At 46.4% G+C, this 22,362-nt stretch overlaps 1 protein-coding gene across 4 annotated transcripts in view; it reads left to right on the top strand.

Moving 5' to 3' along the window:
• The window catches only part of zc3h18 (zinc finger CCCH-type containing 18), a 48,095-nt gene extending 26,072 nt beyond the window's left edge, over positions 1-22,023 (top strand). For 2 of the 4 annotated variants that reach the window (XM_079255403.1, XM_079255404.1), the window contains exons 10-19: positions 371-553; positions 1,198-1,317; positions 1,414-1,506; positions 1,851-2,129; positions 5,239-5,349; positions 6,466-6,695; positions 11,835-12,049; positions 12,129-12,225; positions 16,764-16,860; positions 21,326-22,023. In XM_079255403.1, the coding sequence (XP_079111529.1) occupies positions 371-553; positions 1,198-1,317; positions 1,414-1,506; positions 1,851-2,129; positions 5,239-5,349; positions 6,466-6,695; positions 11,835-12,049; positions 12,129-12,225; positions 16,764-16,860; positions 21,326-21,536 (1,636 nt within the window). In that variant the 3' untranslated portion in view covers positions 21,537-22,023. The remainder of the gene's footprint in view (positions 1-370; positions 554-1,197; positions 1,318-1,413; positions 1,507-1,850; positions 2,130-5,238; positions 5,350-6,465; positions 6,696-11,834; positions 12,050-12,128; positions 12,226-16,763; positions 16,861-21,325) is intronic. The other 2 variants (XM_079255405.1, XM_079255406.1) reach the window with 2 other exon arrangements.
• Positions 22,024-22,362: the final 339 nt, after the last annotated feature.

Here is a 22,362-nt window from a genome sequence, read left to right on the forward strand (position 1 = left end):
GTTCATAGTTTTTCATTGAAGATATAATTGGTTTAGGGTTAGTCCTTTTCTTTATTATTTGCCAAATGGCACCACTATTTATAAGGCCAAACTTTCTTGTAGGAATTTTAAATCAAACACATGAATTTGTGACGTGTATATACGAGTTATTTCTAGGTTCACGATATAGACTAGTTTTTTTGTTTGATTGTGTCAATATTTCAGCTCATTATTTTCTCAGTAGAAAGGAAAAGATACAAAAATTGTTGACGTTATTGTCAATCATCTGAGATAGAAGCCGCTCTCTAGCTTTGCACAGTTCATTGTTCTACTTTAGATGGCCCTGTTTGTGGTAAATAATTACTGATAAGTTCCACCTCTGCCTCATCAGCAGGCCGATGGAGCCTCCCTCAAAGAAAGAAATGCTTCCAGTCATGAGGCGACCGGATGAGTGGAAGGACCCATGGCGCCGGTCCAAATCTCCCAGGAGACGCCCCGGACTGGGTTCCCCACCACGAGGCAGGCGGCGACACCGACCATCAGGCTCCTCTGTCTCTCTGTCCAACTCCTCCAGGTATGAGTCCTCCATGTCGGGTTTCCATGTTTGTTACATCGCTGTGGGTTTCCCCGCTGATCTGATCAGCTGACGACGATTGGCGGTGGTCTCTTCACGGTGGCTAAAAATCTAAAAGGATCTGTCTATTGTTAGTGGGGATGATGCTGTTTGTTTTTTATTTGTTCTTTATGTTCACACACTTTCTTCAGACAAGGTGCTGATTAAATGAGTCACAAAAACTATTTATTTCATTACAATTAAATGATTTATAAATGATAACCATCCCAACCTGGAGTGCTGCATCTTCCATCTGCAGAACGTGGAAATGTGATGCCTTCAGTTGTGCATAACAAGGTCTACAAACAAACGTTGGAGCCACCAAGTTCAACCAGTTGTTTGATGCTGGAGGGGCCCTGGTAGCATGTTAGACTTTATAGTATTTTATTCTGCTCATGTGTTAGATTCCTGAACCCAGGACTTCCTAGCAGGTTAGCTTCAATTAGCATATTAGTATCTGCTAGCATCTTTTACCACGTTAGCTTGAGCTAGCTTAAAATACAGATCCAGTTTACGCTCATGGTTTCATGTGTACTGATCCCGTGACTGATGGTTGATGTGTGTTATGTTGGTGTGAAGCTTAACGTGTTGCGTTTGCGTTGCAGGTCTTCATCTCGCTCTTCATCCTACACTGGCTCTGGGTCGTCCCGTTCACGCTCTTCTTCATTCAGCTCCTACTCCAGCCACTCTTCCCAGCACAGCTCATTCAGCGGCAGCCGCTCCAGGTGACGCTCCGCCTCCTCATTACTGGTTGAACTGGTAGAAGTGTTCTGATCTGAGAACTGGTATCTTCATGTTTCTGCTTGTCCTCTTCTTCCTAGATCTCGGTCGTTCTCCACGTCTCCCTCAGCCAGTCCAGCGGAACCCAGAAATGCCCGGAATAAACCAGAGCTCCCACCAGTTGCAGTTAAAGGGTAAATTTGACCCACTCAGATGGTCCAGGTTTTTACATCCAGGTGACGACACCCTGCAGGTTTTCATGTTTCCTGCACAGACACGCCAGGATTAAACAGACTGGTTGCCTGGAACATGTCTGCACAAGCTTTTATGTTCCTTTCATTTGAGTGGGGTGTGTAGGAGCATGGAAACATCTAAAACTTGCAGGATGGACCCAGATTGATATTGATATCTGAGATTGGCTGACACCAGTATGTGTCTCTTTTAATCATTAGCAGGAATGGTGAATGTCCTCTAATAGCATGCTAGCTCTTTGCATCAAGTCTACATGCATGAAAAAGCTGCTTTTTCCCTCCTTAAGTGTGCCACTGAAGCCGGGTGCCATGCCCCCTCCTCGCAGGGACAAGCCCCCCATGAAGAAAGCTCCCAGTCCACCTCTGCCCAGCGGACCTCAGGCTAGGCCCTCCAAACCTTCTATGGAGGGAGGCAAGCCTCCCAGCAACCCCAGGGAGGGTGGCGGTGCAGGTGGAGGGGCGGGAGCTGCTGTAGCGGGAAGACCGCCTCAACCGCGGGAACCCGTGAGGCCCCCCAACCCTCGGCAGGGGAGGCAGAGAGAGAGGCAGCAGCACCCTCCCCAGAGGTAAGACCAGAGAATAAACATGTCCGCTGTGCCCACGCTATCACCTGAAACCTAAAACTGAGGGAATTCCACCAGTTTCCCGATCAAAAGCCTTTTTGGTAAATCTCAAAATGCAGTCTGTGACTAGACGCGTGGTCCTTCTGGAGTTTAAATCTAGATATTTTATAAACCTTGAAAGGAAAGCTGATGAGCAGAAGAACCTGTCCAGGAAAACACCTTGTGGAAAAATTGTTTTCCTTGACCTGCTTCCCACATTTTTATCTTGGATATCATCAGGCGCATCAAACTCATTCAGGGTCACAACTGATCAAACAATAACAAATACTGTGTAGTAACCCATCTATACGCAGCTTCAAGGCACATTTATTTTCCTTTTTAAATCTGTTTTGTTAGATTTGTTTTTCCCTTCACTGCCTCTACCTGCCGGATCGGACCGGGCCAGACCGGACAGGAAAGAAAGAAATGGTGGAAAGACGAGTCAGAAAAAGAGAGAAACTGAGAAAAGGAGCAGGAAAGAACACAAAAAGCAGCAAACAAGTGACAGCAGCTGCAAAACACCCTCAGGAGCCTCACTAAACATGTTTTACACTAAGCCACACGTGACATGTTCAGGAGCACACGTGTAAGATAATCTGTAAAGTTCGTGAGCTGCAACAACAGCTGCAACATCTGTGTACTTCTGCGTGTGTGTGTACTAAACATTAGGGGGGGTGCCCCCTCCAAGCACCATGAACAGGTCCACCGCAAGGGTGGCCACATGTTGGCCCAGGAGGGAGCAGTGAAAACCCAAAGCCAGAGCACCCCCACCACCAGAGGACGCAAGGCCCCGGGCTGGAAGCCCCACCGGGCACCAGCCCCTCAAACAACAGTCGGCCCAACACTGGGGCGGACAGGGCCAGTCCAGTGTGTCCCACTCAGGAGACACCCTGGTCCTCAGAGTTCCCACCAAACACCAGGCCTGACCCGCTGCCACAATGGCTTGCCCAGACCAGCCCAAACCCCCCCGGGAGGAGGGAAGCCCCCAGACACCAGGGGGCTTCGCATGTTTCCCCAACCCAGACCCCATCAGCAGCATCCGACCCATTTGAGCAACTTTCCAGTAAAAGCAGGGACGCGCACGTGAAGGGTCCACGGAGTACATGTTGGCTTTGTCACAAGGATGTTATGAACTTATCCAGAGAGATCAGTTCTGTTATTCCCAGTGGAGGCGCGTTCCGACCACATCATCTGCATACAGCCGGTCCTGAAAATCCTCTTCCTCACAGGAGGATCGTTGCTGCTGTTTCATCTGTTGATTCAGCCATAGGGCGATGTTGCAGCCCCCACCACTCGCAGCCATAGGGCGGCGTTGCAGCCCCCACCACTCGCAGCCATAGGGCGGCGTTGCAGCCCCCACCACTCGCAGCGATAGACGTTGACTGAAAACAGAACATCTGACAACCGATGTCCTGATAAGTGTGCACACAACGCTGGAGGGCCTAATGGGAGGATTGCTGGTGGGCTGCATAACTGAGGGATGTGCTGGGAAAACAAATGAAGTGTGTAAGTAGCTCAGGAGGAGGAGCATTGAGGAGATCCAGGCTTCCCCTGACTGTGCTGAAGTGTCCTGGGGCAAGACGCTGAACCCCAAGTTGCCCCCCCCCCCCCCCCGATGTGCCAATTGGTGTATAAGTGTGTGTGTTCTCTCATATGTAAGTCATATGTAAGTTGGATAAAAGCGTGGATAAAAAATAAAGCTAAAAACAGGCCTCCATTTTGGGCCTAGTAGTTCTGAGATTACATGAAAACTTCTGAGAAGCAGAGGTGATGAGGTTCTGATGGGGAGACATAAAGAGGAGGAGGACAGGTCTTGCAGGCAGGTACAGATACTATCAGGTAAAACATACGACGTGTTTCCGTATGTCTGCCAAAGGTTAAAGGCTTCCTCAGTTCTAGTGTGCATAAATATGGCTCTGAAAGCACAAAAAACTTTGTTTGCATTCAGCTTGCATTGACCTTGGAGATCAGCTCAGTTCTACAGAATCATGAACACCATATGCACTTCTGTCAAACATGTCAGCCCAAAGCTGCTAAGATAAGATGGGAATCTGCAGCTTCCGACTGTCCCAGGACCGCTGGCCGGGGTCGGACATCAGACACCTCTACATTTGCATGTTTGTGTGGGATAAAGCTGGAGTATTGGATGGCGGTGCGGTTGGTTAGGAAGAGCTCTTAGAAAGCAGGTGGGTGAAGGTGTAGGAGGAAAAACTACCTTCCATGAGGCTTGTACTGCTTGTTTTTGTTAATGGAAAGAAAAGGGAAGAACAGAATGTGTGGGCAGCATGAGCTCCACCTGGAAATTATCCTGGAAAACCGGTCGGACACCTGCACGCTCTGTTCTCTCATCTTTTACATCGTGCTCTTACTGCCTCCATCATGGTTGCAGCTTTTTAGTTTCAAGAGCTAATACCATAAAAAGGTAAACACCTGCTCAGATGCGCTTGCACTGAACCAGCCATCAAGTCGTGGTGACTGGTGTTCCCTCCTGTGTGGGCGGGAAGGTGGGCATTCAAATGAGTTTGTTTAGACAGCGGCGCTCAGATCACTGGAAACATCTGACTCGCTGCAGATGGAAAACCACACACATCCAAATGATCTCAATTTTCCAATAAACAGATCAAAGAATGTGTTTGTGAGTCTGGTCCATAAACACATCAGGAAGCTGCGTCAGAATACCACTAAAATTAGAATGAAATTGGTTGCAGTTTTATGTGTAATGATGACATAATAAACCCAGTTAAACCAGTCAGACGGGTCCGAATTCCCTGCAGGCACCATTTATTTTGTTGGTTTTAAACTGTGAAGCGTGTTTCTGGTTCTTCAGTGTCCTGACCTGTATTTAAATGTTTACCTTGAGCTGGGTGAACTCTGCTCACACCCCAGACCCTCCTGAGTTAACGTAGAGGCACACGCAGGCCTTCTCCATCCCGCTGAGAGCCCCCCCCCCCAATCAGGTCCTGCTCTGTCCTGAATGTCTCCATGGAGGACATGTCTGGACACCACCACCACCACCAGTCTGGAAACTGATGGGATTTGACTTTCTAAAACTGCGTTGTCTCTTCTCTTCCAGGCGAACTGTGAGTGGGAGTGGAAGTGGTAGTAGTTACACCGGGTCTAGCTCCAGATCGAGGTCCTCATCCAACTCCTTCTCACGCTCTCGATCCGGATCCAGAAAATCCAGGTACGCCCCTAAGCTCATCACAACAGCAGCATTTTGAGGACATGTTTGTTCATGTTGCAGCGTCTGCAAGTTCTTCTGTAACCTCTGGTGAACAAAACCAAACCAGAAAGAGTGATGATGTTCAGTAAGATGTGTCTGAATATTTCCATTCTTTACAAATAGTTCAGCTGCAGATTCCTTTAAATGTCCTTCTGGGACGTCTCGGTGGATAGAGATCAGTAATGTGTTCGGTTAGGGCTAAAGTAACCACAGTGATGTCAACAACTGGATAAACTAAAAACAGCTAAAATGAAGAAGCAGCACTCACTGGTCAAGCGTTAGCAGGTCATATTCACCTGCTCCTGAGGCGAATATGACATTATGTGAATACAAACTAGTTTTTACCTTCATGGTTTATTGTCAGAATGAATAACTTTTATTCAGGTTGTTCTGGTGCAGAGTAGTATACAGCTATAATAGAAAAACCAGGTTTTATTTGACCTAAATCCCTGGGTTTAATCAGCCTGAACAACACGAGGCGGGACAGACCGTTTTCCCTGCAGCTTTACATTCAGTTTGGTATAAAGGGTTGCACATGGACAGAGCTACTAGTTACTGATCAGATTATCTACTAATCAGATAATGAACATCAGCAGCCTCGTCATTGCCTCATAAAACTGAGTCTGAAGTCACTCATGCACGTGTTTACTTGAGGTGTTGACCACCTCCAGGGCAACCCATACAGAAAAAGACCTGCTTGTGAGAGGTTGTGGAGAAAGATGAATTCAGGGTGAAAATATTGTCATGACAACTGAATAAACTTTTCTTCGTCACTTTACTGCAGTAATTCTTCTTTCACATGGTGGAAACTGAGGTTTCACTCATGAATTTAAAAGGTGCCGAGGAAACAAAAGTCCTCCCGCTCGGACTAGATGTTGTCTATCTAATGTTCACCCTTCTGCTAGTATACGTTCTGACTCATTCTGATTATTTTTTCTGCTGTTGATAAATTCTGCCTGCTCTCTTGCATCTTCCTCCTGATGGAAAACGCTCCAGGAAATCCAGGTATGAGCATTTCTGATCTGTGGTCTGTGGGTCTGTTTGCTACAAACATCCAACTGGTTTGTTTCTTTTCAGATCACTGAGTGTGAGCAGCGTTTCCTCTGTATCATCTGCATCGTCCAGCAGTAGCTCAGTGCGCAGCGCCGACTCTGACGACATGTACGCAGACCTGGCCAGCCCAGTGTCATCAGCCAGCTCCCGATCTCCCACTCCAAATCATCCCCGCAAAGAGCGAGGGCCACCCCGGGACCGGTCCCCACCAGGAAGGGACAAGAACAGGGGTCAGTTAGCCAGGCAGACAGGAGGTCAGTTATGGTCCATTTTCACCAGCAACAACTTCAGTAATAAAAACACCAAACAGTTCTTCTAGTTCCAGCAGAGTCCTGTGTTGCATCACTACTGCTGCCCGGTAAAGTGTAGAGAGTTAACCCTGAAGCTAGTTGCACCTAGCTGCTACTGGGTAAAGTGTAGAGAGTTAACCCTGAAGCTATCTGCAGCTAGCTGCTACTGGGTAAAGTGTAGGGAGTTAACCCTGAAGCTATCTGCATCTTTTCCTCCACTCAGCCACCCAGGCTCAGTTTAGATGCGTGAAGTTTAACAGCTGCTACTGCTGGAGTTTTCAGACACTGGAGGCAACAGACCAGAGCCGCACGGTTACTAAACCATCAAAGGAATGTTGCACATTAGGAACAAAAATACCAGGACAGATGAAAAAGTTACTGGTTTTGTTGGGGCTGAACGCCCATGTAGGCGTTTAGTTCACCTGGAAAAGCACCTGCTATTTACACGCAGCCAGGTGTAAGGTTCAGTTCCCACTTCTGCTGACCTACTTTTTCATTTACTGCTGGACAATGAAGAATACCAGAGCCCACACAATGTTAAATATATAACAACATGGTGTACAAATAACATGTTTTACATTTAAATATCAAATGATATAATAATATAATATGTTGAAATATGACTCCAGCCTCCCCGCGACCCTTAATTGGACTAAGCAGCTGAGAAAATGACTGACTGGCTGATGATGATGAAATATATAAATACAGTGAAATAGAAGACGTTTTTTTAAGAAAACCTGTGAAGAGGTCCCACTATTCAGTTGGTAAAGAAAATTTAGGCCCCAGGCAAAATCAAGACGACGACCCCTGACTTAAAGGTGGAGTATGTAAGATTTTCAATATTTTCAAAATAAATTAACTGAAAAAAGAACTGCAATCATAATTAGATAGCTTTTTAAACATGTAAAACATGTAGGTTCCAGTCTGTCCATATTTGATGCTTTATTAAATTACACGCTTGCGTAATGACAAAGACCCTTCTTGAATGTTTTCTGACCAGTAAAAATAAAAAGTACTTTTTTCCACCAGTAGGGGGGAGTATAAGCCCATTTATTGCAGAGCGGCTCTCAGCTACAGCTCACAAGCGATTCCTGCCCTCATTGGAGCTGGCAAGGAGGAGGGGTGAGGGGTGAGTTTTGCTCATTACTGCCAATCTGTGGTCGTTTGTGGCGGTAGCACGACCTGGTCTTTGCCACCTGGTGGTGGAAAGAATCGCTTTGAAATCTTACATACTCTGCCTTTAATAGGTGAAAAAAAAAAGCTCTCAGCACGAATAACGCTTAAAAATCTCCCTGATGATACTTAAGGAGTTCAGTTGGAAACATTAGTTTGCATCTCTTGGGTTGTTTTTTCAGTTCAGTTTAGCTTTATTTAAATAGCACCTCTTCACAACGACATCATCTCGGGGCACTTTACATACACACCAATTTAAGCAAATTCATATTGAATAGCCTAGCGACTAGAAACCAACTGAATACATCGAATCTTGACTTGGATCCAATCCCCCATCCTGAGCTGCATGAGGCGACAGTGGGAAGGAAGCAACTCCCTTTTAACAGGAAAGAAAACCCTCCAGCAGAACACGGCTCAGGGAGGGCAGCCATCTGCCTCGACTGGTTGGGTGGAGAAAACAGGAAAGAAAGACCAGCATGCACTGCAGCTTTTATCCAGGAAGACTCCCAGAAAAATGAGAATTGTGTTAACACTGCAAGGCCCAAGAATGTCAGGTTTTCCTGCAAGTCCCCCTCCCCTCTACAAGTTTGTGTATTCACTCTCACCTTGTTAACTGTCACTATTGTCATGCTGTATTTAAACAGTATGATAGGATGACAGTATTGTCATCCTGTAGAACAACCAGATGTCAAACTGGATTTAGTTTCTCCCCATAAAAAAGGTCTTTACCATGCTTTTCTTACTAGGGAAGGCAGAGCATTGCCCATTTTTCCAGAGTTGGTAACTTGGTCAGTAAGACTTCAGTGCACAGCACACAATGTGAAAGGACCAACAACTTAGTGGCAAAGTCCACTGCATTTCAGTCATTTCAACTTACAAAATGACAAACAGTATGACTTGAGTAAAGGAATAACATTTATTTCACACTGAAAAAAGCAGAAAATATGAAGCCTGAGATGTTACATAAAATACACATTGTCTGCATTGTGTGTGCTCATACATGTAGGCTACAGTATGAACAGCAAACTATGTTAGCCCACAATTGTCCTGTTTAGCAGTTTCCACAAACCCAAGGTGAGTCCTTCCTACATTTACAATAGGCAAACTTTCTGCAATGCACACAAAGCTTAGTGCTATGGTTTCTGTTATAGAGCTTGCTCACCTGGCACTGCGTTGGCCATCCATCTATCCATTCATCCATATATTCATCTATCCATTCATCCATCCATCTATCTGTGCATCCATATATCCATCTATCCATTCATCCATCTATCTATCTGTCCATCCATATATCCATCTATCCATTCATCCATCCATCTGTCCATCTCTATCCAGTCATCCATCTATCCATTCATCCATATATTCATCTATCCATTCATCCATCCATCTATCTGTGCATCCATATATCCATCTATCTATCTGTCATCCATCTATCTGTCCATCCATATATCCATCTATCCATTCATCCATCTATCCATTCATCTATCCATCTATCTATCCATCCATATATCCATCTATCCATTCATCCATCCATCTGTCCATCTCTCTATCCAGTCATTCATCTATCTATCCATCAATCATCTATTCATTCATCTATCTGTCCATCCATATATCCATCTATCCATTTATTTGTCCATCCATATATCCATCTATCCATTCATCCATCTATCTGTCCATCCATATATCCATCTATCCATTCATCCATTTATCTGTCCATTCATATACCCATCTATCCATCTATTTGTCCATCTACTCATCTGTCCATCTACTCATCTGTCCATCTACTCATCTGTCTATCACTATCCATTCATCCATCTATCCATCTGTCCATCTCTATCATTCATTCATCTATCTATCCATCAATCTATCATGTATTCATTTATCTCTGTCCATCCATCTATCCATCTGTCCATCACTATCCATCCATCCATCTATCTTTCCATCCATCCATCATCTATCCATCACCATGCATTCATCCATCTATCCATCATCTATCTTTCCATCCATCTGTCCATCTATTTATCCATTCATCTATATTTCCATCCATCAATCTATCATCACTCTATCCATCTATCTTTCCATCAATCTATCATCTATCCATCACTATCCATTCATCCATTGATCAATCCAACCATCTATCCATCACTATCCATCAATCCATCCATCTATCATCTATCCATTCATCTATCATCTATCCATCACTATCCATTCATCCATTGATCAATCCAACCATCTATCCATCACTATCCATCAATCCATCCATCTATCCATTCATCTATCCATCATTATCCATTCATCTATCATTTATCCATCACTATCCATTCATCCATTGATCAATCCAACCATCTATCCATCACTATCCATTCATCCATTGATCAATCCAACCATCTATCCATCACTATCCATCAATCCATCCATCTATCCATTCATCTATCATCTATCCATCATTATCCATTCATCCATCCATCAATCCATCCTTCTATAATCATCTATCCATCACTATCCATTCATCCATCCATCAATCCATCCTTCTATCATCCATCTATCCATTCATCCATCTATTCATCATCTATATTTCCATCCATCCATCCATCTATCTAGCTTTCCCTCCATCAATTCATCCTTCTATCCATCTTTCCATCCATCTATTCAGCCATCCATCTATCCATCTATTCAGCCATCCATCTATTCAGCCATCCATCTATCCATCCATTCATCAGTTCAGCGGATGTGTGAATTTGAGGGGCAAGAGGGTTGGTTAGAAAAAAAAGACCCCGACACGTTTCATGTTGGTGACTGACCTTCCTGGTGCTGCAGCGGATCTGATTTTTTCGTTGACGTCATACACCGATGTAGAGATCTGATGACACAGACAGTGTCAACACACATCACACAGCTACACTCAATTCAGAATTTACATTGCTGCTGCGTGCGACTGTTTGGTCCGATGTCACAGTGCTGTGGAGTCTAGACACAAGCATGTAACAACTCCACAAACGTTTCACGCTTTGTCGGGTTTGTTTTTTTTTCCACTATAGCCATGCTGCTGGTGCAGAAGCAACGCTGCGCTTCTAGTTTTAGCCTTTGAAATAGGGAAGCATATATATTAATATGTAGCCTATATAAATAGCTATTTTTTATTTTCTTAGACAGTTCTTGATATGTACAGTTACATCAGCTGATGTGCTCCTCTGCCACGTGAAATCACTCCTATACTGCAGAACTGGCGACACAAATGTTTCGTTATAAATGTTTCCTTCATTATGTTTCATCATGAACATGAGTTTTTTCAGTGCTCTCAGGTAAAACTCTAAATACAGAGGCATGAGCTAAAACTTTGCACTGAAGGGGGTGGAATGGTTCCTCATGAAAGCGCTAAATAGTGCATTTACATGAGAAGAGGGAGTAGTGATTTGTGGGGGGACTGCCGGCTGATGAAAATTCTCGTATCTCTGGGCCTTTTAGTGTTACTGATGCTGATACTGTCATATGTTTACACATGGAGGGAATGAATAAAGGAAGTGTTCAGTGCATCGTGGGACGTTCTCATACCAGCATAACTAATGGACAGCTAGACTACCTCTAACTATAGGATTTATTAAAAAGGAAGGTCTTTAGCTTGACCTTAAAGGTAGAGGTAGTCTGCCTCCCAGAACCAGACTGGGATCTGGGTCCGTAAGAGAGGAGCTGATAGCCAAAGATTCTTCCTCCCATCTTAGAGGAGGAGGAGCCAAGGCAGGGCGCCACAACCTGCTAGCTCCCCATCATTACCTACCCCAGCTTCAACTTATTACAAAGCTTGTAATTAATTAGATAATGAAATCGAGTCCCACCTCTGAAAATAATAAAAAGCTTAAGATAAGTGAGAGAAAGTTTAAAATGATGCAACTGAATTTTTCTGAATGGATTTCTGTTTTTTTCCCCTCACAGATAGACCATCAAAGAAAGACGAACCTTTCAGAGACGATCGCAGGAAAATGGACCAATCTGGTGCTCCTCCCAGAGGAGGTAATTCCATGCCTCGATCAGGACCTGGTAACAGGGGAGGCCATCCAGTACACCCTCCACCTGGCAACATGGGTCCCCCTGGAAGCTATGGAGGCTCGAGTTCTCACAAAGACATCAAACTCACCCTCCTCAACAAGGTTGCTGCAAACGGCTCGTGCAGACTTGAAGTGTCGGCTTGAGGTTTCTGTCTTAACTGAATGTGTTGTTTGTCAGCAGCAGGGTGACAGAGGCAACAGGAAGAGATACCTTCCTTCAGACAAGGACAGGCCCAGTTCCCCCGTCAGCAAAAGGATGGCCATGTCTCCAGACAGAGGTGAGACACATCACCGACACATTTTTACCTGAACGGTCACTGGACAACACAAGCTCAGGCACTGATGATATTCTGAGATTGTAGATTAGTAGACTTATAATGTCATGCAGAAAAATCTGTTGGTTAACCTTTAATTTAATTTATTTCCTAACTTTTAAAGTTTATTACCACTGAAGAAGAACTCAACCTTTTCCAGACTAAATAATTAGTAGACGTAACCTGTGGAAGTGCAAACCTGGTGAAATTTAATGAAACATCAACTCAGCTTCTCAGTGATTGACAAGCTTTTCATTTTTAAAACATAAACCAGCTGTTTTTAAACATTTTTTCTACGTAATGTCAAATAAAGGTCTGATGGAGGGATGGATCCTCACCAGAACCACCAACCTTATTGATGGACTGTAAAATCATCTGAAATAAAAGTTAAAAAAAAAAAAATCTTTGAAGATTGGTTTTGGAAAGTCATTAGAACTATTCCTGGAAATGGAACTGGGTGGCTTCTAGGGTTGGAACTGTTCTGCTTTGTTTACTATGTTTGATGATTTCTCTTCTGTTCCCTGTTTCCTTTCCTGTTTCCTTTTGTCTTACCTGTTTCCTTTTCGTTACCTCTTTCCTTTCTTCGACCTGTTCCCTGAAATAATAAATGGAAAGGAGCAGCTCTGGACTTTTCCATTGAGCCGTAGTTTAAATGGGAAATTCATTAAATTGAGTGTTTTCTTTCCAATGGGAAATATAAAGTTTTTTTCCTCCCAGCAGAAAAGCTTTGTGCTTTTCTTACATCTGTCAGCATCTTAAGCTCCGCCCCCTGCTAATCTAGGTTGTTTGTGTCAAAGACGGATGTTCCGGAAGATGAGCTGTTTGGAAAATGTAAACAAGACGTTGGTAATTCATAGAAACAGGAAGTGATTTTCTGTCAACTAAAAATACAGAAACACTTTTATTGATATTGATTTATTTTCAACATGTTCTCTAATTGATAAGCTGTGGAATTTCTTGCTGGTTGTCCAGTAATGTTTTAGACTGGTGATGATGGGTCACAGGACTTGGACCGGTTTTCTGACTCTGGCTGGTTTTCTGACTGGTTTTCTCACTCAGCTGGTTTTCTGACTGGTTTTTCCATTTTATTCTTTTATTTTATAATTATCTTAATTATTTCCATTCTGACTGGTCTTTCCTTTCTAGATTGCAATGTCTGATGGCAGCAAATTGTAGTACCTCCGACTTGCTATCTTGATTTTTTTAAAGTACAAACTCTTCTCACACAGATATTACCTCAAATTAGGTATTTTTTCTGAGAATTTCATGTCTGTTCAGAAGATGTGCTGCAAGGGAGATTTTTATGTATATTTTTGGCTCTTTAAAGACTTACTGGGCTTTAAAACGGTCCGTGCAGACCGCAGTAGACAACACAGCGGAAAGCTAAAGGATGGTGGAATTGCAGTGCTGGTTAACCAGCGTTGGTGTCATCCTGGACATGTTACTGTCAAGGAGAATATATGCACAAGGGACATGGAACTGTTAGCTGTGAGCTTCCATCCATATTATTTACCCAGAGAGTTTACCTGTGTTATTCTGGTAGCGGTTTATATAATACCTGGTACCGCACCAGACACAGCCTGTGACGTCATCAGCTCCGTCGTTGCTCGGCTACAAACACAGCATCCAAACTCATTCATGGCGATCTCCGGAGACTTCAACAACGTCTCCCTCTCTGCAACTCTACCAACATTCCAGCAGTTTGTCAGCTGCTCCACCAGAGAAAATAAGATGTTGGACTTATTTTATGCAAATATGAATAATGGATCCAGTTGTTCTGCCCTGCCTCCTTTAGGAAGATCTGACCATAATCTGGTTCTTCTCACCTCCACCTACAAGCCCATCGTTCAGCAGCAACCAGTCATCACAAAGACTATCAAAATCTGGTCTGCTGAAGCTGAAGATGCTCTTAGAGGAGGCTTTGAGGCTACAGACTGGAACGTCCTCTGTGAACCTCATGGAGACGACATCAACGCCATGACTGAGTGTGTGACAGATTACATAAACTTCTGTGTGGACAGCATCGTCCCAACAAGAACAGTGAGGTGCTTCCCCAATAACAAACCCTGGATCACCAGTGACCTGAAAAAGCTGCTGAACATCAAAAAGAAAGCCTTCAGGGATGGAGACAGGGAGTTATTGAGGGCAACACAAAAACAACTTAAAACACAAACTAAGAAGTGCAAGGAGGACTACAGGAAGAAGTTAGAAAGTCAGCTCCAGCAGAATAACCTGAGGGATGTGTGGTCTGGAATGAAGAAGATCACCGGCTTCAAGTTAAAGGGGGACCAGCCTGATGGAGGTCTGGACAGAGCTAATGAGCTGAACATATTCTTCAACAGGTTCAGTTCACCCCCTACCTCCAGCCCAACAGACCACACACCCTCCATAAGCCCACTGCTTTCCTGTCACGCCTCCAATCTGTCACCCTGCAGCTCAGTCATGGACCAGAACACAGCTTCATCTCCCTCCACATCAGGACATCCTGAGACCTCCACCTTGTTTGTCTCCTGCAATCAGGTTAAGAAGCAACTTGAGAAACTGAACCAGAACAAGACTGCAGGTCCAGATGGTGTCAGTCCCAGAGTTCTCAAGACCTGCTCAGAACAACTATGTCTGATTCTCCAGCACCTTTTCAACACCAGTCTGAGACAAAATAGAGTCCCAGTGCTGTGGAAAACCTCCTGCCTTGTTCCAGTGCCTAAAAAAACCCAACCAGCTGAACCAAGTGACTACAGACCAGTTGCCCTGACATCTCACATCATGAAAGTCCTGGAGAGACTCTTACTGGCTCACCTCAACAAGCAAGTAAACACCTTTCAGGACCCATTCCAGTTTGCATATCGTAATGGACTTGGGGTTGAAGATGCCATCATATACCTGCTCCAGAGAGCACACTCTCATCTGGACCATTCAGGCAGCACTCTGAGGGTCATGTTCTTTCATTTCTCAGTGCTTTTAATACCATTCAGCCTGCTTTGTTATGTGAGAAGCTCCATAAATTCCAGGTGGATACCTCCACAACCACCTGGATCTATGACTACCTCACAAACAGACCCCAGTTTGTGAGACTGAAAGGTTGTGTGTCTGAGATGGAGGTCAGCAGCACTGGTGCACCACAAGGAACTGTACTCTGGCCATTCCTCTTCACTCTGTACACCTCAGACTTCCAGTACAACTCTGAGTCCTGTCATCTGCAGAAATACTCTGATGACTCTGCAGTTGTGGGGTGTATCAGGGATGGACACGAAGCAGAGTACAGAGAACTGGTCAGTCAGTTTGTTAAATGGTGCGGTGACAATCATCTCATATTAAATAGCAGCAAAACAAAAGAGATGATTGTTGACTTCAGGAGGAAGAAGAATAAACAAAGCACTGTTTCCATCCTGGGAGAGGAGGTGGAGGTGGTGGAGGAATACAAGTATCTTGGAGTTCAGCTGGACAACAAACTGGACTGGAAATGCAACACTGACTACATCTACAAGAAAGGTCAGAGCAGACTGTACTTCTTAAGGAAGCTGAGATGGTTTAACGTCTGCACCAAGATGTTGCATATCTTCTATAAGTCTGTTGTGGAGAGTGCAGTCAGCTTTGCAGCATCTGCTGGGGTAGTAGCATCAGAACCAGAGACTTGAAGAGAATCAACAAACTGATCCAGAAAGCTGCTTCTGTGCTTGGAGGAACTCTGGAGCCGCTGGAGCTGATTGTCCAAAGAAGAATGCTGCACAAGCTGATGAAGATTATGGAGGATTCTTCACATCCTCTCCACAACACAGTGATGAAACAACAAAGTGTGTTCAGTGAGAGGCTTCTTCAGGTCCGATGTAAGACTGAAAGATACAGAAGATCATTCCTGCCAGCAGCCATCAGCCTCCGGAACAACACCTCCTCTAGTTATTTATTATTATATACTATAATATTGAGTATTAAGTATTTTTCATTTCATTTCATTTAATTTTCTGATTCAGGCTGTTTTTTTTGACTGGTCGGACTGTTTTTTAAACTGGTTTTCTGACTTTCTTTGTTTTGACTGATTGCAGCTGAACGATGGGCTTATGGATGTGATAACACAGAGCAAGCCGATGAAATGGCCAGAGACTGGGATGCTGTATTTGTTGCTTAGCAGCGTCTTACTTCCTACTGCAGGAGTTTTTCATGCTAGCTTGATATTCTCTCTCTTTACTTTTTACTATCAACTATGCTACTCTATTTTCATCTATGCCTGTCTAAAACTGGAAATGTTTCATCTAACTTCACTTAATGACATGAAATTCAAATGATGTATTGTTGCAGACGAGAACTGACTGGTTCAAATTTAAATGTCAGCAAGTCTCCACATTTCTACTTCTCTCTTCTTTTCACTTCTACTTCTCTGATCTTAGAAAGACACAACCCAATGTGGAAGTTGGGATATTCATCCAAAGTTTTTAGGGTTCCTGCCTCTTTGTTTCTTCACCAGTGGCCACAGAAGCCTCATTAAGCATTAAACTGGTGTTTTTCAGGCCGTGATAAAAGGATCCTTGGTCGACCACCGCTTTCCCCACGAATGGATCGGCCCAGAGGCCAGGGACCACGACCCATGCCTCCCCAGGGAGACAGGTTGGTGATATGAATCTACTCAATAATCATCAGTAAGCTGGAAGTTTGGAGTGTCATCCTGCCAGGGGAAAGAAGTTAGCTTTACCACAGGAGTTCAACCACAATGAGGAACATTAAGCAAAGAGGAAGCACGCACTAAGTTATTACTAAACATTTCACAATATTCACTGGAAAAGAAACCGGTCCTTCATAACAACACTGAGCCGCAGGGGGTGGGACTGGGAAAGGGTTGAGACACGACTGATACATACAAGTAACGTGTACTTGTCACTCTGACAAGTTCAAGCAGACTACCTATGACCTCTGGTCACCCACCTGTAGCAGCTGCCGTTACGTTCTGTCTGATTGTTGATCCAGTGGTCTTCCAAGACAAACAAACTTATGCAAGATACACAGGCGCACGCTCAGTTTGACGGGTTGGGTGATGGATGTTTATCATCATCATCATCATGAACTTATAGACACCACTGGAAAATTACAGCTGTACCTGGAAAATTACAATATTTCCTACACCCACCACACTGTGGGTGTGGTGGGGGGGTGGTGGATATGATGAAGTGGGATGTGATGGTCAGGGGGTTAGTGGGAGGTGGATGTGATGATGGTGGGGATGGTTGTTAAGGATGGGGAGGGGATGGTGGATGTCATGATGGGCGGGTGGGAGTGTGAATGAATCTGGGTTTTATTGCAACATCAATGGAACAATGGTTGGGGGGGTGGATGATGTGATGGTGGGGGGTGGATGTGATGATGGAGGGTGGATGTGATGGTGGGGGGTGGATGTGATGATGGAGGGTGGATGTGATGGTTGGGGGGTGGATGTGATGGTGGGGGGTGGATGTGATGGTGGGGGGTGGATGTGATGGTGGGGGGTGGATGTGATGATGGAGGGTGGATGTGATGGTGGGGGGTGGATGTGATGATGGAGGGTGGATGTGATGGTGGGGGGTGGATGTGATGATGGGGGGTGGATGTGATGGTGGGGGGTGGATGTGATGGTGGGGGGTGGATGTGATGATGGAGGGTGGATGTGATGGTGGGGGGTGGATGTGATGGTGGAGGGTGGATGTGATGGTGGGGGGTGGATGTGATGATGGAGGGTGGATGTGATGGTGGGGGGTGGATGTGATGATGGGGGGTGGATGTGATGGTGGGGGGTGGATGTGATGATGGAGGGTGGATGTGATGGTGGGGGGTGGATGTGATGGTGGAGGGTGGATGTGATGGTGGGGGGTGGATGTGATGGTGGAGGGTGGATGTGATGGTGGGGGGTGGATGTGATGGTGGAGGGTGGATGTGATGGTGGGGGGTGGATGTGATGATGGAGGGTGGATGTGATGGTGGGGGGTGGATGTGATGGTGGAGGGTGGATGTGATGGTGGGGGGTGGATGTGATGATGGAGGGTGGATGTGATGATGGAGGGTGGATGTGATGGTGGGGGGTGGATGTGATGATGGAGGGTGGATGTGATGGTGGGGGGTGGATGTGATGATGGAGGGTGGATGTGATGATGGAGGGTGGATGTGATGGTGGGGGGTGGATGTGATGATGGAGGGTGGATGTGATGGTGGGGGGTGGATGTGATGGTGGGGGGTGGATGTGATGATGGAGGGTGGATGTGATGGTGGGGGGTGGATGTGATGGTGGAGGGTGGATGTGATGGTGGGGGGTGGATGTGATGATGGAGGGTGGATGTGATGGTGGGGGGTGGATGTGATGGTGGGGGGTGGATGTGATGATGGAGGGTGGATGTGATGATGGAGGGTGGATGTGATGGTGGGGGGTGGATGTGATGATGGAGGGTGGATGTGATGGTGGGGGGTGGATGTGATGATGGAGGGTGGATGTGATGGTGGGGGGTGGATGTGATGATGGAGGGTGGATGTGATGATGGAGGGTGGATGTGATGGTGGGGGGTGGATGTGATGATGGGGGGTGGATGTGATGGTGGGGGGTCGATGTGATGATGGAGGGTGGATGTGATGGTGGAGGGTGGATGTGATGGTGGGGGGTGGATGTGATGATGGAGGGTGGATGTGATGGTGGGGGGTGGATGTGATGATGGAGGGTGGATGTGATGGTGGGGGGTGGATGTGATGATGGGGGGTGGATGTGATGGTGGGGGGTGGATGTGATGGTGGGGGGTGGATGTGATGGTGGGGGGTGGATGTGATGATGGAGGGTGGATGTGATGGTGGGGGGTGGATGTGATGATGGAGGGTGGATGTGATGGTGGGGGGTGGATGTGATGGTGGAGGGTGGATGTGATGGTGGGGGGTGGATGTGATGATGGAGGGTGGATGTGATGGTGGGGGGTGGATGTGATGGTGGGGGGTGGATGTGATGATGGAGGGTGGATGTGATGATGGAGGGTGGATGTGATGGTGGGGGGTGGATGTGATGATGGAGGGTGGATGTGATGGTGGGGGGTGGATGTGATGATGGAGGGTGGATGTGATGGTGGGGGGTGGATGTGATGATGGAGGGTGGATGTGATGATGGAGGGTGGATGTGATGGTGGGGGGTGGATGTGATGATGGGGGGTGGATGTGATGGTGGGGGGTCGATGTGATGATGGAGGGTGGATGTGATGGTGGAGGGTGGATGTGATGGTGGAGGGTGGATGTGATGGTGGGGGGTGGATGTGATGGTGGGGGGTGGATGTGATGGTGGAGGGTGGATGTGATGGTGGGGGGTCGATGTGATGATGGAGGGTGGATGTGATGGTGGAGGGTGGATGTGATGGTGGAGGGTGGATGTGATGGTGGAGGGTGGATGTGATGGTGGGGGGTCGATGTGATGATGGAGGGTGGATGTGATGGTGGGGGGTGGATGTGATGATGGAGGGTGGATGTGATGGTGGGGGGTGGATGTGATGGTGGAGGGTGGATGTGATGGTGGGGGGTGGATGTGATGGTGGGGGGTGGATGTGATGATGGAGGGTGGATGTGATGGTGGGGGGTGGATGTGATGGTGGGGGGTGGATGTGATGGTGGGGGGTCGATGTGATGATGGAGGGTGGATGTGATGGTGGGGGGTCGATGTGATGATGGAGGGTGGATGTGATGGTGGAGGGTGGATGTGATGATGGGGGGTGGATGTGATGGTGGGGGGTGGATGTGATGATGGAGGGTGGATGTGATGGTGGGGGGTGGATGTGATGATGGGGGGTGGATGTGATGATGGAGGGTGGATGTGATGGTGGAGGGTGGATGTGATGATGGAGGGTGGATGTGATGATGGAGGGTGGATGTGATGATGGAGGGTGGATGTGATGGTGGGGGGTGGATGTGATGATGGGGGGTGGATGTGATGGTGGGGGGTCGATGTGATGATGGAGGGTGGATGTGATGGTGGGGGGTGGATGTGATGATGGAGGGTGGATGTGATGATGGAGGGTGGATGTGATGGTGGGGGGTGGATGTGATGGTGGGGGGTGGATGTGATGGTGGGGCTCCAGAAATGGAGCCTGACCCGACATGACCGTTGCCATGGTGATGGACCAGACGTTTGCTGTAGTTCATGTTCAGAAAAAACAGAACTGGATGTAGAAAGTCCTCAGGAAGTGAAGTCGTATGCTCCATCGCCAGCAGAGCGGAAAAAGCTCAACATCACGTGAAAACCATAGTTTTGTCTATGTAAAGGTCACGGCGGCAGCGGAGGAGAGAACAGGAACCTGGTGCAGCTTTGTTAGAGGAAAACAGGAACTGGACCTGAGCTGCTTTATTCTGGGTCCATGATGATGTCTGGACTTTTATATAAATATTTATATCGCTATTCATGGTCTGATTGTACAGGAAACAACAGCTGTTAGCTGTCAGAGCAAAACAACTGGCTGCTTCTTCTGTCAGGAATGTTTCATTCTGTAAATCTGGAGAAGTGTGTGTGTTTGTTTATATGTGTGTTTGTGTGGTGGTGGTGGAGGGTGGGCAGAAAAGAGGGCTCGGAAATACATTTTAGCTTTCTTACCTCAAATATCTAAAATGTTTAGATGATATAAAAAGAGTCTTATTTTAACCAATTTTCACATTCATGTGGAAATCGTTTTCCAAACCCAGTCAACCTTGGACAGCAGACAGAATATCTGATCCAGTGGGTCTCCACAAGGCAAAGTCAGGCCCAGTGGTGACACTTCTAACCTGAACCCAAGAATGAAGGCCCGGCTGGGCCGTATTGATCTTACTTTGCACCATTGTCTATGTTGGCAGGGTGAGCGGTAAGCCTAGAAAGAAAGTTAATTGATGGATTACTCACTAACCCAGAAATGACCAACACAGCCGCTCCGAAACACTGACCAGCTGATCTGGCTCAGAACAATAAGTATATGACAGGAAACAAGGACTAGTTAATGCATGGTTGAACTAGTTAAGGTGGTCAGGGTTGAGCCAGGGTTGTCTCAAACAGTTGACAGGTGAAGTGTAGGTGGTTCCTCTCATCCATTTATGTGTTGTTTGTCTTCCCCAGGAAACGCCCCGCGTCCCCTCCACCCAAGTCGTCTGGAAAAGGCCCGGCCCCCCCATCAAGCAAGCTGCCGCTGCCGGCCTCAGCCCCTGCTGCCGGCTCCAGCTCGGCCAAGCCTAGCAACACGCTGTCGCGTCGCGAGGAGCTGCTGAAGCAGCTGAAGGCCGTGGAGGACGCCATTGCCCGCAAACGGGCCAAGATCCCCGCCAAATAAACTTACCAGATTTAGTGGTTTGTGTTTGGAGGCTGTTTAGCGGACAGGTAATCGTCCTGTACTCGTGCATCGCTCCATCTCCAGACCGTCTTTGCTTCCATGTCTGTCGGACTGCAGCGGGAAGTGGGCGGGGCTTCTGGGCTTGTGGTGAGTAATGGAGCGGGAGGATGGTAAGCTGCATCTGATCACCGGCTGGACCCTGGAACAGATTTTTACACCCCCAATCGACTTATTCTCTTTCTCCGCCCTCTTTTATTGTCGTCTTCTTTCGTGTGCGGAGCAGCGCCACCATTGGCTCCGCCCTCCTCTCCACCTGTGCGTGAGCATGCAGGTGGAGCCACACACACAACCGTTTCCTTCAGGTGTTGGACCCTAGGCAACCGCGATGTGAAATACTTGTTTTTTTAAGCATTTAGTTTTCTTCTTGGCTCTTCAGTGATAAACGTGTTTTTTTGTGTCACACTTTTAGTTGGACGATGAGACGAGGACGGGGACATTTAGAGACGAGTGTGGTCTTGCTTTTGTGACAAAAAGCCTAAATAAACTATTTTGATAAAGAAGCCCTCATTTGTTTGTTTGTCTGCTGAGCAAGCAGGTCATAAAGGTGGTAACACCAGCCTTTCCAACCATGTAGAGTATACGTTCTATGTCCGTAGAACGTACGCAGCACATCGTGTGTCCGTAGAATGTACGCGGCACATCGTGTGTCCGTAGAATGTACGCGGCACATCGTGTGTCCGTAGAATGTACTCGTGTGTCCGTAGAATGTACGCGGCACATCGTGTGTCCGTAGAATGTACGCGGCACATCGTGTGTCCGTAGAATG

The sequence above is a fragment of the Telmatherina bonti genome (genome assembly GCF_933228915.1).
Source record: "Telmatherina bonti genome assembly, chromosome: 2".
In the NCBI taxonomy this organism is placed as follows: Eukaryota; Metazoa; Chordata; class Actinopteri; order Atheriniformes; family Telmatherinidae; genus Telmatherina; species Telmatherina bonti.